The sequence below is a fragment of the Babylonia areolata genome, chromosome 13 (genome assembly GCF_041734735.1).
Source record: "Babylonia areolata isolate BAREFJ2019XMU chromosome 13, ASM4173473v1, whole genome shotgun sequence".
Classification (NCBI taxonomy): Eukaryota; Metazoa; Mollusca; class Gastropoda; order Neogastropoda; family Buccinidae; genus Babylonia; species Babylonia areolata.
The window spans coordinates 13848732-13863731 of NC_134888.1; the positions used below are offsets into that span (position 1 = coordinate 13848732).

General features: G+C 37.3%; 2 protein-coding genes across 2 annotated transcripts in view; one reads left to right on the top strand and one right to left on the bottom strand.

The window, feature by feature from the left end:
- Nucleotides 1–3770: 3770 nt before the first annotated feature.
- LOC143289076 (thioredoxin reductase-like selenoprotein T) overlaps nucleotides 3771–15000 on the bottom strand; it is a 13838-nt gene continuing 2608 nt past the window's right edge. Inside the window, exons 2-5 of the mRNA XM_076597910.1 lie at nucleotides 13980–14217; nucleotides 13060–13147; nucleotides 12265–12409; nucleotides 3771–8700 (exon numbers count right to left, since the gene is read on the bottom strand). Of these exons, the coding sequence (XP_076454025.1) occupies nucleotides 12297–12409; nucleotides 13060–13147; nucleotides 13980–14217 (439 nt within the window). The 3' untranslated portion in view covers nucleotides 3771–8700; nucleotides 12265–12296. The remainder of the gene's footprint in view (nucleotides 8701–12264; nucleotides 12410–13059; nucleotides 13148–13979; nucleotides 14218–15000) is intronic.
- LOC143288836 (uncharacterized) lies at nucleotides 9469–11283 on the top strand. Its single transcript, XM_076597482.1, has 2 exons — nucleotides 9469–10378; nucleotides 10881–11283. The coding sequence occupies exons 1-2, from the start codon at nucleotides 10064–10066 to the stop codon at nucleotides 10974–10976; spliced, it is 411 nt and encodes a 136-aa protein (XP_076453597.1). The 5' UTR covers nucleotides 9469–10063; the 3' UTR covers nucleotides 10977–11283.

Here is a 15000-nt window from a genome sequence, read left to right on the forward strand (position 1 = left end):
ACACACACACATATATATATATATATATATATATATATATATCAATGTGTGTGTGTGTGTGTGTGTGTGTGTGTGTGTGTGTGTGTGAACGCTTCACATAAAATTCGTCTAGAACAAAACTAAAAAAAAAAAAGCTCGACGTACCATACTCACTTATCATTTATGCGATCAAGAGCTCAAAGTCACATTAACAAAAATCATTTTTATCTTGAGAAAACACGTATGCAAATATCTGAATGATCAAAATGTCTTAATGAAAAGAGATAAGGCAGGTACATGAAAATTACACCATGTATTTTTGTTGTTGTGTGTGTGTGTGTGAACGTCGTTCCTGGTTCTGTCTTTCTTCTCTGGTTCTCCTATCAAGTATCAGTGTAAGAACTCAGTCTGAAAATGTATTTTATTCAAGAGTTAAGATTTCAGGCATGGCCTGTTCTTCTAGTCTGTCCTTGCTAATCTACGTCCATTACAAAAAGCGCACACGTAAATGAAGTAGGGGTATGCATGATGAAAACACACACACACACACACACGCGCGCGCACACACACACACAAGATTGACAGACGGGTGTGTGTGTGTGTGAGAGAGAGAGAGGGGTATGTCATCAGTACAGAACTATTACTACAATAAAAGGTCAACATCCGAATGACCAAAAGCACAGAGGTATGAAACGGCCAACTGGTGCATAGCTGAGAGGGGGAAGAGTTTGAGGATGTTAAAAAACAAACAAAAAAACCCAAACAGATATAGCTCTCTGCGACTGATAAAAAATGCAACAAAAGTGGGGAAGTTCACACTCAGTTTCCCACATTTCAATTTCCGCATTGGTCACTCTGTACGGTGCCTCTGTGGGACTGACAGCCAGACAACAGAGCATTTTTCTGCAGTCCTGCCCCCTCTACCCCATGAGATGCCCAGAAAGAGGTACTGGCACGACCGAACTCCAGTGACCCGGAAGCTCTACGGCTGTGTGAGGACCTGCAGTGTACAGCTGCCGTCACGGGTGTCCATCTGACAAACGAGAAGAAGAAGAATTTCCGATACGATCGATCTGACTCTGTTTTCTCTGTTTTGCATCACCCTCTTCACAAACACTTACTTTCGTTTTATCTGTAGGTATATCTATAACGCTCACTTCAACTATTAATACGGTCTCATGCGAGTCTGAACCACCCACACAACAAACAGAAAGTGGGCTCAAGCTGATCCAAGGTGACGTGATAAGACGTGGAAAAAAAAAAAAAAAAAAGCAAGCACGTGAGGTCACTGAATCACTTAGCAGGTGAAGGTCAGATCAGGAAATCTTTGAAGGTCAACTGTCTGAATCGGGTTCAGTGGAGAGTCTTGATCTATAAAAAGACAGAGAAATATCCTCTTTGTGTGTGTGTGCACGCGCAACAGAGTGCATATCCATATGCATCATGTCGATAAGCCAGGACTAATTTGTAACAGGCGGACTTTACTCTTTGAGGACATTTGATTGCATGAGACGCCTTTAACATGTCACAATGCTATTTATACTTACTTTTATCTTTGTACATCATCTTCTTCTTCTTCGTTCATGGGCTGAGATTCCCACGTTAACTTGACTACACACGTGGGCTTTAACGTGTATAATTGTTTTTACCCCCACCATGTATGCAGTCATTCTCCGTTTTTGGAGCAGTGGGGTGGGTGGGTGTGGGGGGAGGGAAGGGATGGTCATTTTGAAATCAAGGGGAACCCATCTTGAAATCTAACTGACTGGCACAGCAAACAAGAACAACACAAAAACAACAAACAAAATCCCAACAAAGACAACACAAAAAGACAAACAAAAACTGAAAAATATATTTTACCCCCAAATTCAAACTAATGCAATATCCTGCAAAGTGTAAAAACAAAAGAAGCAAGAAACATTGATAATTGATAAAAGCCTTATTCACCTTTCAAAGCTTGACTAGCAATGCAATTTGAACAAGAAAGAAAATGAGATATGCGGGCCCTGATGTAACTGTCATTTTTTTCATTGTACAGAACCGTGCATCAAAACGTTGTTTGAACCAGAATTCAATGGGGAACACTGCAATTACTTTACATCAAAGTGTAGTTTGTTTGTTTATTGTACATGAATCTGTGTAAATGACAACTGTATATGTGTGTGTGCAATTCAATTTTAAGAAACAAAAGCCTCATTCTGTGAATTTGCACACACACACGCACACACACACACAGGGACTGTACATCCCAGGCTTACAAAGTACATGTTAACATTTGCAAAATTTGCCTTAAGTTTTCCAGAAGCGATGGAGGAGGGGTATGTGTTTGTTTCCTTGTTTTGGTTACACACACACATTGCCCCTCCTTGGTCACAGGTTTTGGAGCAAGAGGAGGGGCGCTCATTTGACTTTTCTCACTTCATGTACTGCTCTGTCTTTCTATTTCTTTGTACAGTTTCTTGTTTTTGATGTTTGTAAAACATTGTCATTCTTCCATTTCATAGTGATGAACCTTGAATCCAGCATTTGCTGTATGTAGGATTAGTGTGCCCATGCAGTGTTGTTAAGACTGTGTGTGTGTGTGTGTGTGCTGATGCATGTATGTCCCTTTGAATTATGTAAACATGCTTTCTTTAAGTATGTGGAAGGATTCCAATTTCCTTATACTCTTTCCCTGCCAGACTCACTGCTATCTGCACACACTGCATAAAGCTGAGCTGCTCACAGCAATTCTCATTTTTCATTTGTTTAGCACGTATACTGTAAACATGATCTGAATCCTGTTTTTAATTTTTCAACTTATAGGATAGACTGTATCATTTGAAACCTAAGGGAAATCCGATTATTTGTGCTTACAAAAAATCAACACATACTGACTGTGACATATACTGATTCGTAGACTGTACAAAAAAGAAAAAAAAAAGAAAAAAGGAAACATACATTCAAATACATTCAAAAGCTTTTTCTTACAAGAAGCATAACAAGATATATAATAAGGTAGATTCTTTTTTGGTGCTTGTCATCTCTCTCACTTTGCTTCAGTGCTCACTCGCACACACAAAACAATCTAGATGTAATCTCCCTCTTTTGAACCCCCCACATCGCCCCGGCCCCACCCCCCTGTGTTTTAGTGTAGAATGACACATTTGGAAAAAAAATCTGACAGCCCAAGGCACAGCAGAAGATAGGAATGTCACTGGCATGACAGCGAGACCTAGATCTGATATGAATATACGTTAAGTGTCGCTTGCTGTATTAGGCTAAAAAGTCAACATCCATTGCTAACAACAGTTAAAGTGTCAATGCAGAATTTTTGTCAATGTTGTAGAGATCACATCAGTCAACTGATATACTATCTGGACCTTCAAATTGGTTCATTCTCATGAAGCAGACTTTTCATGTGGTTTAATTTTCACACTTTTTTTTCTATCTGTCTCAGAGACATCCTAGTTTGTTCAGATTGAGTTTATTGATGTCATGCACAAAACCAGATGCTATATGTAATCATTCCTTGTTTTTGTACAAGGCTTACAGGTTTAGAGAAACACTCATTTCATAGTCGTATTTCCACTGTTTATTTCTCAGCAAATTATGTTATTGTCTTTTGTTGCTGTTCAAATACCCCATCATGAGGGGCTAAGGCCTATATGTGAATAAACCATTCGTTCGTTCTCTCAAACATTATCTGGACCTTTAAAATTAGTTCATTTTTAAGAAGCAAACTTTTTGTGTGGTATTCACACTGCTATGCGCCCAGTTTCTTCTTCACAGCACAAACTCTGGTACACATATTGCAGACAAAATGACATTTATTTCAATGACTGAAACACATACAACACAGAATGCCATCAGTGTGACACAGTGCACAAACAACACATCAACAACTCTAGTCTGCGGCACCATCGTGTTGAAAAACATGAAGAGAGCACAGCTCAGTTTCATGCTCCTCACTGTCACACAGTTAGCAGTTTTGCTGACGTACATTCACACACAAATCAACAAAACTGATACAACCATTCTGAAATTACTGGTAATTATCATAACAGTTAAGCCGACTCAACCAAAACAAAGAACTTTAAACCATATCATGACGAAAAGATACACATTTCTTTTTTCCAACTGAAGGAAAACTCATCAACGTCCACAAGACACATTCTCATAACACACACACACATTAACTCATTCTCTCTACCTACTGGTACTAAAGCTGGACTCCCATTTACAACCTTTCATGCTCTTTATTGAAAGACACACATCAAATCTACAAATCATGACAATCAAGATTCTGCATGAGTAAACTGAATATGCATAAGCACCTACTGCTGCAAAAAAAAACACAAACAAAAAAAACAAACAAAAACCAAAAATCACTGAATATAATAAACACTGAAAGCACCTAGCTCCCTATCATGTGGAAGGTTACTAGTATGTATGTTTTGATGGCTAAACCTTCAACTAACTCCTGTAAAATTGTGTAGTTTAATATATTTATATATATATATATATTGTTTTTTTGGCGTGTGTGTGCAGTCCACTGCTTTTGCAGAAAAGTGTTTGTTTCCTCCTCAAAAATTTATGTCCATCCAGTAAGAAAAATAATACCCAGTGTTATCCGTTTTTGTCATTCTTTCATATTCTTAAAATTTTGTTTGTGAAAAAAAAAGTAATATCTTGAATGTTTTAAGTTTTCTTTTTGGGGGGTGGGGGGTGGGGGGGAGTTGAAAAAAATGAAAGAACCACACCTTCCCTGTTCATTGAATTTGAAAATTCATGTCGATTTCTTTTAGATGAATGTGCTTCAGTTTTTGATGAATCTGTTCTTTTTCTGAGTGCTCATAAGCATTATGATAATCAATCATTCAAAAACAGAGGGAATGGACAGAAAAAGACCTGACATTTCAAACTGACAAATTGTTATAAAATAGTGGTATAAACTGCTTTTTTTTTCTTTTTCTTCTTTTTTTTTTATTTTATGATTTTTTAAAATACATTTTTTTGTCAAGTGCTGCAGAATATTAAAATACCATTTATGCATTTGGAGTGACAAAAAAAAGAAAAAAAGAAAAAAAGAAAAAAAAATGTGAAAAAGCTCTGAATACAATCTTCAAACAAACAAACTGATTTAATCTTCCACAGACTGCATCACAATCAAACACACACACAACTGATCGCAAAAAACAATACACCTGGGAATAAGATGTACATCTGACGCTGCCTGCAACTTTTCTGTTTCTGTCTGCCTCATATCCACAATCCCACACGAGTCACCGACAATAAATACAGACACATTCTGTACAATCTGAGTCTTCTCACCAGGCAGTGCCATTCACGGCAACCTGATCAGAAGCAGCTCCCGGAAAGAGAGCCAACATCATGTCGGTGTATAAAAAGGTAGCTGTTTTCATTCTATTCAAGTTTTCGGGTCCTTTATTTTTATATATCTTTCAAGATGTTTTTGTTTTGTTTGATTTGGTATTCTGAAAACATTATTTGAGTTTTGTCTTTTGGGCATTGATCTTTTTTCTTTTCTTTTTTTTTCTCTCCTAAACTGAAGCCAGTAATTTTGAAAATAAACTCCAGGTATCTCTTAACTCACAATCTCCACTCTTGTCACAGATTATCAACTTCAAGACACTGTGTGGATATACATGTACATACTAGAAATAATATTCTGATTTTTTTAAAAAAAAAAGCTCCTACATATAAAACTATACATTAAGACAGACTTCTATAATGATCAGCATGAAAACATGTCTAAATCAAGACCGGAAAAAAAAAAAAAAAAATCCAAACCAAATAAAAACATCTTTACTGCTTGAATAACCTACAACAGTACAAGCAATTACACTTGATGTTCCAAATGCCATAAAAATGAACAATTACAATTTGAATTACAAAAAAGCAACAACAACAAAAAAGAAAAGCTGTAACAGTTATGAACTACATAAAACATAGCTAGCTTTATGCACTCAGTAACTTCTGGTTTAAATGTTACCTCCTGTGATTTCTTTGACTAAATGACAATTCCTCGTTAAAAAAACAAACAAACAAACAAACAAAACAACAACAAAAAACAAACAAAACAACAAAAAACTTCAATGAGACAGGAGAAGCAGCTGATGCAGAAAGTGAAGGAGAGAGATTTCAGAAAAAAAAAGAAAAGAAAATCTGATTACAGGGTAGCTTGACATCACAGCAAGCTGATGCCACAGGCTGGTACTGTTAAAGAATCAACAATACTGCCTCTGCTTAACAGGGGAAGATACAAAAACCAACTCTGCCTACCACTTAAAGTAAAACACACACACACTCAAAACTAAATCAATACACCAGAAAATGTCTGTGTACAGTGAAAACATACATGACAATTTTCATTTGACCGTTATTGCCCTCTTTGTAAAAAATGGCAATAGACCGTACGACTGAAAAAAGTTGCACATATCTTTGTCTAAATGTATATATCTACACATGTAAGTAATCTGAAAAAAAAAGGAGTAAAAAATAAGGGCATTAACTGTGTATCTTAACCTATTTTTGCATTCATCTTCCTAAGTTTTTCACATACTTTACTTCTGCCAATTTCAAAATGAAATATATGAAAATTTTAATTTTCTCATAAAGGAAAGATACCCAAATACTAACTCATTTTTCACGCCAACTACAAAAATATTTTGACCAAGGAAACTTATCATCAATCTGCTGGATAAAACAGTTATTTCATCAAACTCATCTTAAACTGAAAATGGTCCAGGGAAGTGATCACACACGCTTCTGCAAGTCTGTTATTTTGATTAACAGATTTCGGCAATTCAAACAACAATGACAAAACCAAACCAAAAAACAACAAAAAAACCATGAAAAAAAAAGAGACATACAAGACATTTTATTACAAACACACAAAAAAAAAAAAAAAAGAAAGAAAAAAAAAGAGAGAACAATCAACGAATCATAAAAACTTCAACTCATCTCAGTCCAACCCATTTCCATTGTCCTCTTTTCTTTCATGATAGCTGAAAGGCATTCTGTAAACCACATTTTCAAGGACTTATTTTCAACGTAAAAGGACCACACAGAAAACCACACAGTGTTGTCATTTTTCCAAGGACGACCAGAAGAAAACAAGGCAACAAACTGTGCAATATGTGGGTGGGCCAGTCTTGTCAATAGAGAGAATCTGGATATACAAACAATAACTTCAACCAAACTTCAATAAAATGAAATGAAACAAACCCTGCTGATTGCACGGACCAACCAAAGCAAACAATCTTTGAACATTTTGAATGAGGTGCTTATGAATAATGTGTAAAGGGAGACAAATGGAGACGAAAAGTGTGTCTGTCTGTGCGTGCGCGATGTGTGCGAGTGTAAAGCAAGTATTTGTCAGTGTGTGTGTGATACATACATACACACACACACATATATATATATATATATATATTTTAGTGTGTGTGTGTACTTGTAAAGATGTACATGTGTGTATCATGTTTGGCCAAGTATAGTTCATGGGTTTACACGTTCTAGCGTTCAAGTATTGACAGCTAGGAGGAGAAAGGGAGGTAGATATATATGATGAATGGAAACAGCGACTGAAAGACATGAACTGACACTTTTTAACACTCTGTCTACAATGTTGTGAATATAAACACAGGTTCGCAAATAGCATATAAAAATATTGCTAACACAGTGACACTCCAATCAACGAATATGGAGGGGTGTACTTTGTAATGCTCTGCACTCTATCGCCAGTATCAGTAAATGCTCTTCTCTTTTCAAACACGAAGAAAAAAACATAAAAATGTAAAGAAAAAACAAACCCCACCATGCCCAAGTTTACCCCACAATTACTCAAGAATCCTGAGTTCCTATCACAAAAAAGCACATGTGAGTATGACATAATTAATCTTTTGATGTCAGACAAGAAATTTTCTGGGTCTTATTTTTCCAATTACATATTTATTGGCTTTCTTGCAGTCCAATGCAAACTTGTTGTAGCAGCAAAGTTGCGACGAAATGGAATATCTCACTTACAGACATTAAATCCAGTTCTTGTGTCTTTACATCTTAGTAAAGATTCCTATAAATGAAATAAATAATGTGAAAAAAATCTGTGAATCTTGAGAAAAAAGAGAAAAGAAAAAAAGAGCCGTCCATGATTCACACAGGTCATAACCATGATAATGAGTGTGTGGTCCATGGAACACTGTAAGTTGTTCCAGTTCTACATGTATTTATGATAAATATTGCTTTGGTTCAAGAAGAATACAAATGACAAGGAAGAAAACTGAATGAAAAACAAGAGAGAGCAAGATAACGAGAAAGACAGAGACTAAGAAGGGATGGAAGAAAGGCATGGAGGGAGAAAGAGACAGGGAAGGTAGGAATGATGAGTGAGAGAGTGAGATATACAGAGAGAGAGAGGGAAAGACCCAAGAAGTAAAGAAAAAAGAAAAAAAAGAAAAGAAAAAGAAGAAGAAATAAATGATAATAAAATAATGATAAAAAAAGGAGAGAGAGAACTTTTCTGTAACCGAAGTGACACCACCCTCAGACTGGGAGGCAGAATCGACAGCCGGTTTCTGCAGATCCCCCTGTCGCAGAGACAAGGCAACATGGCCATGTGTTCAGGCTGCCACGGGCAGATAACTGCTTTGTGTGGAAGCCGTCATGAGTGTCTCGCACAGGAGGACCAACAGAAAGGACTGTCAGGACTGCTTGACAATCCTGCAAGACAAAATGGGACATTTAGAAATGATCAAGAAACACATCATCAATCAATGCATAACATCTATCACAGTATCAGTTCTTTTTTTCTGTCCAATCCTTTATGCACAAAAGACAAATGTTCACTCCAAATTTTACAGTTTGACTTTTCTGTCTCCACCTTTCCTGGAATTGATGGAGCCATTGAGTTATTTCCCTTCAAAAATATTTACTCTGCACACACACACACACACACACATTGCACAAGGTAAAAAGTCAAAATGCCCTTTCAAGAAAACTGTGACAACAGTGAGTGCCAACTTCTTTTTTTTTAAAGATATGTAAAAAAAAATCAAACAATAACTGCATCCCTCTGATCTCACCCCCGCCACAGTCAAAGTCCATCTTTTCTCACCCTCCATTTTTTTCATATATTTTTATATAATTATTATCATCATTATTATTTTCTTCTTTTTTTGTTTTTCACACATTCGTTCATTTTTCCAGTCAAAAACCACCCTTCTTTTTGTTTGTTTATCAAAGTAAATTTTTCTACAGAATGTTGGAAGGTGCAGGTCTTGTTTATGGACTCTTCTTGCCATGGGCTAACCTATGTGAACAGAGCATGTTCACTAATTTGTACCACCCCAATCAATGGTTGGCCATGTCACCACCAGTCTTGTAGAAACAGAGAGACAGACAGACAAAGAGAGAAAAGAGTTTGTGCAACTTTTTTTCCCCTCCTCCATCTTACCTTTGTTTAGCAGTCATCATGTTTAAGGGGGGACTTGGCGTGCATTTTTGATGAAAAATCACCAGAAAATGTGTTTTGGGGTTATTGTAAATTTTGAAAGAATAATATATCTACAAACACTTTTTGGGTGTCTTTTGCTTTAATTTTGCTTAAAAGTGTGTGTAATTGTACTTTTTCTAATGTAGGTGGCCTCAAATATTTATCGGAAATCGAAGTCGAATCACAAAAATCGCTATCTTCAGACCCTAGCAACCACCACTTTCGTTTTACCAATTGAGGTGTGTGACCGCTCGTTTGAAAGCTAAACATACGCTCTTTCCGGTCAACCTAATTTCATATGCAAACAACCTCAGTGCGAGAGCTCCGCGAAGCACGAAATGGCTCACCCAACAACAGTGTATAAACCGGTGATTGGGCCTAAGCTGTCACGAGGGTAAATCCATGATTCTGATTGGCCGAAACTCCAGTCATCCGCCATCTTTGTTCATAGCGTCTGTTTCGAAGTGAGCGAACTAGGACATTCATTTTGTCAGTTTTAGGCACAGTTTTGCTTTTTTACAATGCCAAGAAAGTTTGGAACGAAGTTTAGAGTACTCCATAAGTTTGGTACAAAGAAGAGAAAAGGGAAATATGGAAAAGCCAGCCGCCAATCACAGCAAACTGAGGTCGAATCGACAACCTGTGAGCCGACTCCATCAACGTCGTCTGCTATGGAATACCCGTCCTCTACTTCAAAGAAAAAAAAAGGACTTTTTCTCAAAAAAGAAGGCAGTGTCTGATTCTAATGAAGAAGTAGATGAGTCTGGACCCAGCAAAAAACAAAGACTGGAAGAGGAAGCTGTAGAAGAAGTGAGAAGTGACGATCTCAACATCATCATGAACCTGAGCTGCCTTCAGTCTCTCATCGATTCCAGTGGTGCATTGTGTCCAGAATGCAAAGAACCGGTAAGTCGATCGTTGATTTCTTTGTTTATTTTTCGTTTTCTTTATCATTCATACTTCTTCCTGGTCCTTGTGAAGTGTGAGAGGAGAGAATTAGATTGTGGTGTGAGGGGGTGAGTGGGGGGCTGTGTGTGTGTCGTGGGGTGTGTGTGAGAGGTTATGTGTTTATTCAATGTGTGTGTGTTCCAGGTTGTGTTTATTCAGTGTGTGTGTGGCTGTGAGTGTGTTCAGTGTATTAGAGTGTGTTTCAGGTTATGTGTTTATTCATAGTGTGTTTGTGTGTGTGATTATTCTGTGTGTTTGAATATGTTTCAGGTTATGGGTTTGTTCATTGTGTATGTGTATGAGATGTGTATATTCCATGTGTGTGTTTCAGTCTATGTGTTTGTTCAGTGTGTGTGTGTGTGTGTGTGTGTGTAAGACTGCTTGTACAGAAGTGTGTATATGTTACAAATGTATGAAGTTGTGCAAAAAAAAGTGTACTGTGATGTATCATGTGTTTCAGAGCCTGAGGGTGACTGAGGGAGGTCAACAAAGGGTCCTCGGCCCTGCTGGATGTGATGCTGGAACTGGAGCTTGTGGGAGGAAGCACTCTGGGTGACTTTGTTTTGAAAGAGGACACTGCCAGGGTGGTGAAATCCAGCAGAAAATCATCAGAAAAGGAGAAAGAGAAGAGAAAGAAAATAGAGATGGTGCGACGCATGGAACGCCAGGAAAGACAAGAAAGAGAAGGGGAGGTGTATGGGCCTGGGCAGTTCTGAGTGTTTGATTTCCAATGCCACATAGAAAAAACTGTACAGAATGTCTTGACAAGGTATCATACTTGATAATTATTGGAAAATGATAGTAATACTATTGAAAATTGTTCCTTTCATTTGTCCACATTAAATTCTATCTTTGGAGTCAAATTTCTCAAAACGACTTTTTATTCCATACGTATGTACTGCCCTCCTTAACTGTACAAGTTCTACAACAGCTATTGCCTTGAAATTTTGCATATAGATGGAAAAATGGCTTCTGAGTGCAATGAAACCATTAGAAAGTATGGATCTTGGACAGTTTTAATGTTATATTAGGTTAAAAATAATTATTTACATTTGTCAATTTTCTCCAAAGTCTTGGCGATGGTATTTACATTTATGTACATTTATACATACTAATTTATGTCTATTGCACTCTTCTATTCATGTCCTTTGTATTGATTATGATTTTAGCTTCAATACTACCTAACTTTGCAAACTGTAGAGGAGGAGCAGACGTACTCGTTTTCGACAGCACAAAAACAAGAAAAAAAATCATAAAATTATTTCTATGTAACATGAACATTTGAAACTTTGTGTTCTAGCTCCAAATCCACTTTGCTGTCTATGTGCAAAATTTCATGGCAATAGCTTTAGTAGAAGTCGAGATACAAAAATACTAGAAAAATGCACGCCAAGTCCCCCCTTAATGTTTCAGACAATAGTGCTGAGAAACTAACTACAAGTATTTTGCCATATCTAGTGTAGTTTCTTGTTCTGAGATAATAAATGTATTCTTTTAACCCAGCTGCTGATCCAGGATCTGCTGCTGTATTTGTTTGACAATCAAAAAGGAAATTTTCTGAGTGGGTCACGGTTAAGTGTGTGTAATTAAATGGATTTTTCTACAGAATGTTGCCAGAGAAAACCCGGACAATCAAAGTGGATTTTTTCTTCAGAATGTTGCCAGAGAAAACCCTTTTTGCTGCCATGGGTTCTATTATGTAGGCTATGTATATCTTGCACATGCGACCTCAGTTTATCATCTCATCCGAATGATGTATATATATGGCTAAATGCTTCTTAAGTTCTTTGGTGAGCCATGAACCAGTATGTCATGACTTCAATGACGACCCGGTTGTCACTTACTGAGGGGAGGTCACAGGGACACAGAAGGGAGATCATGAGGAGGGGCGGGCAGAACGGGTGCCCATCTGCATGTTTTCCACCATCTGAAACATCTCCTGTGGGGAAGGGATACGCCCAGACTCCAACTTGGACCAGATGGGCACATCTGCACACAGCACATGCAGTCCTGTATCTGTAGTCCCCATGTGGAAGGTTGTGGTTTCAATGTGTGTGTGTGTGTGTGTGTGTGTGTGTGATAGAGTGGGAGAGAGGGAGAGACAGAAAGGGGCACAGAGAGAGAGAGAGAGAGAGAGAGAGAGAGAGAGAGTGGGCGTGCATGTGTGTGTGTGATAAGAGTGGGAGAGAGAGAGGGGCTACAATGAGAGAGAGACTGAGAAAGAGAGAGAGAGGGGAACAACAATGATGAAGATGAAACATACAGAGACAGAAACAAAGTAGTATGAACAAAACTACTGTCAATTGTTCCCATCAGCACTCTCGCAATCAATAACAACAACAACAAAAACAACACCCCCCCCCCCCCCCCCAAACAGCAACTAACAAATAAACTATTAGTATTACCATCCACTTTTTCTTAGCCCCTGGAGGTTCTATTTTACCCAAGAGAAACCTAGCTATAAACAGCAACTAACTGATAACAACCCAACTTGCCTTTTAAGTAGAATGTTTTACCATTCACTGTGATAAATCCTCAAGGCTGAAAGCTGTCAATCTATGAGTATAACTATAACACTTGCTAATCATACGGACTCACAATACTAGTATAACCCATCCAGACAGAACAGCAGCTCTTACCGTTGTAAGATATTTCAAAGGCTCCAGTGGAAATCATCTGCCCTTCTATGGCGTTACTGATGAAGAACAGCATTAAACAGGCATACAACTGAAACATGAGGAAACAGTGCTGATTAAATGATTAATTCTATTTGTCACAGAACTGGAACATAAATACAGAATAGAAGGAAGCAGGCATAGATCATGTCACAGAAACACAACATTATAGTGAGTTATAACTTATACAAATACAGTAACAGTCACAACTGACCTTGTTAAATCATCATCACACGGAAATTAATTTTTAAATCATGACAACTTACTGAAGTCTTTCCATAGGACTAGCGATGAAAAGCAGATATAATATATACAGCAAAAATTATATATAAACTTGTTAAGTTTTAATCTGTGTGTGTGTGGCTGGGACTGGGATCGAAAAGCAGATATAATAATTTTTTATTAATATATACAGCAAAAATGATATAAACTTGTTAAGTTCTAATGTGTGTCTGTGTGTGTGTGTGTGTGTGTGCGCGCGTGTGACTGGGAGTGGGATACAACTTATAACAAGCTTGTGTTATGTGGATGTATACATGTCTGTGTATCATGATCAGGAATTCAATGTCAGAGGAATCCATATCATCACTGAAACAGTGGGAACACACCAAGCCATTACAGTAACTCAGTAAATTAATAATTTATGGGGAAAAAAAGTTGCAGAGAGCACACAGTGAAATAATGTTGTAAAAAGTAGTTGTTCACATCTTTAAAAAAAAAAAAAAATCACTAAAGAGCTACATTTCTTATTTTCTCTTTCCAAACCACACAAACAAATTCTATAAATAATACTAATTATGACAGAAGAGTTATTCACTTACTGCTAAAATTGTATACTGACAAAGCAAAGCAATTTAAGTCAACAGCCATCGAAAATTTCTCACTTTATTCTCTTTTGCCCAGGTGTAGATGTTGGGTGTGGCCACATTAAAAAAAGCAAATGGATCCATGCCGCTAACAATGAGTCCAATGAAAACAAGTTTTGCAATATTGAGGGCTTGAGCAATAAACGCTTTCGTGGGTGGAGGAGGGTAGTTGTCTCCCTCTATCAACAGCCCAGGAAAGCGGTCGTGCAAGGCATGCGCGTACTGCTCAAACACCTTGCGGTACCCTCAGGAATAACTGAAACAACAGATATCAAATCATATTAAATAATAAGAATAATATTAGGCGGCATTCATAATGTGCTGTACCTTCTTCAAACAAGGTCCCAGAGCACTACAAGTACAATCAACATCTGTAAGGGGAAAAAATGGGCACAAATCAGGACCGCAGGGCACAATATATAGCATAATTATGACTCAAGAACAAGACTTCTCCAAATACAATGTGTAAATGATAAAGCAAAGACACTATTGTGCCTTTCAGTTTCAGTTTCATTAAAACAATTATCTTCGGGCATATCATATAAATTTACGTATAGGAATAAAATCAAAATGAAAAATTACATAAAATCATATTATTATTATAATAATTGTTTTATGATTTTATCAGCAAAATTTCTAAAACCTTTCCTTCCTATCCCCACCCCCAAACCAATATGCACAACACACACTGACACCATCGCCTTAACCACATAGTCACAATACCAATCACCAGTCTCTGTCAGGGTCAACATCCATACAACCATCCATCTCATGAGCAGCAGATACACACACAACACTCGCACATGATTCACACATTGAACAAATGCATGTGGGAAAAAAAGAAAAAAGGGAGATCAAAAGCCATTAAGTACAGAAATCCTCTACAAACTGGTATATCAATATTCAAAAAGATGTAGTCACACTGGTAAGACAGATTTAAGATATTTGTACACCCTCATTAGCACCAAACAATATGAAAGGGGGGAAAAACTCAAAAAGAGAGGGGGAAGGATGGCTCAATTATAAATTAATGCTGGAA

Bases quoted from the DNA above. Each gene is read 5' to 3' on its own strand.
- LOC143288836 (XM_076597482.1), top strand. From the start codon at position 10,064: ATGGAAAAGCCAGCCGCCAATCACAGCAAACTGAGGTCGAATCGACAA. The intron at 10,379-10,880 runs GTAAGTCGATCG...CATGTGTTTCAG, and splicing joins GTCCAGAATGCAAAGAACCG to AGCCTGAGGGTGACTGAGGG.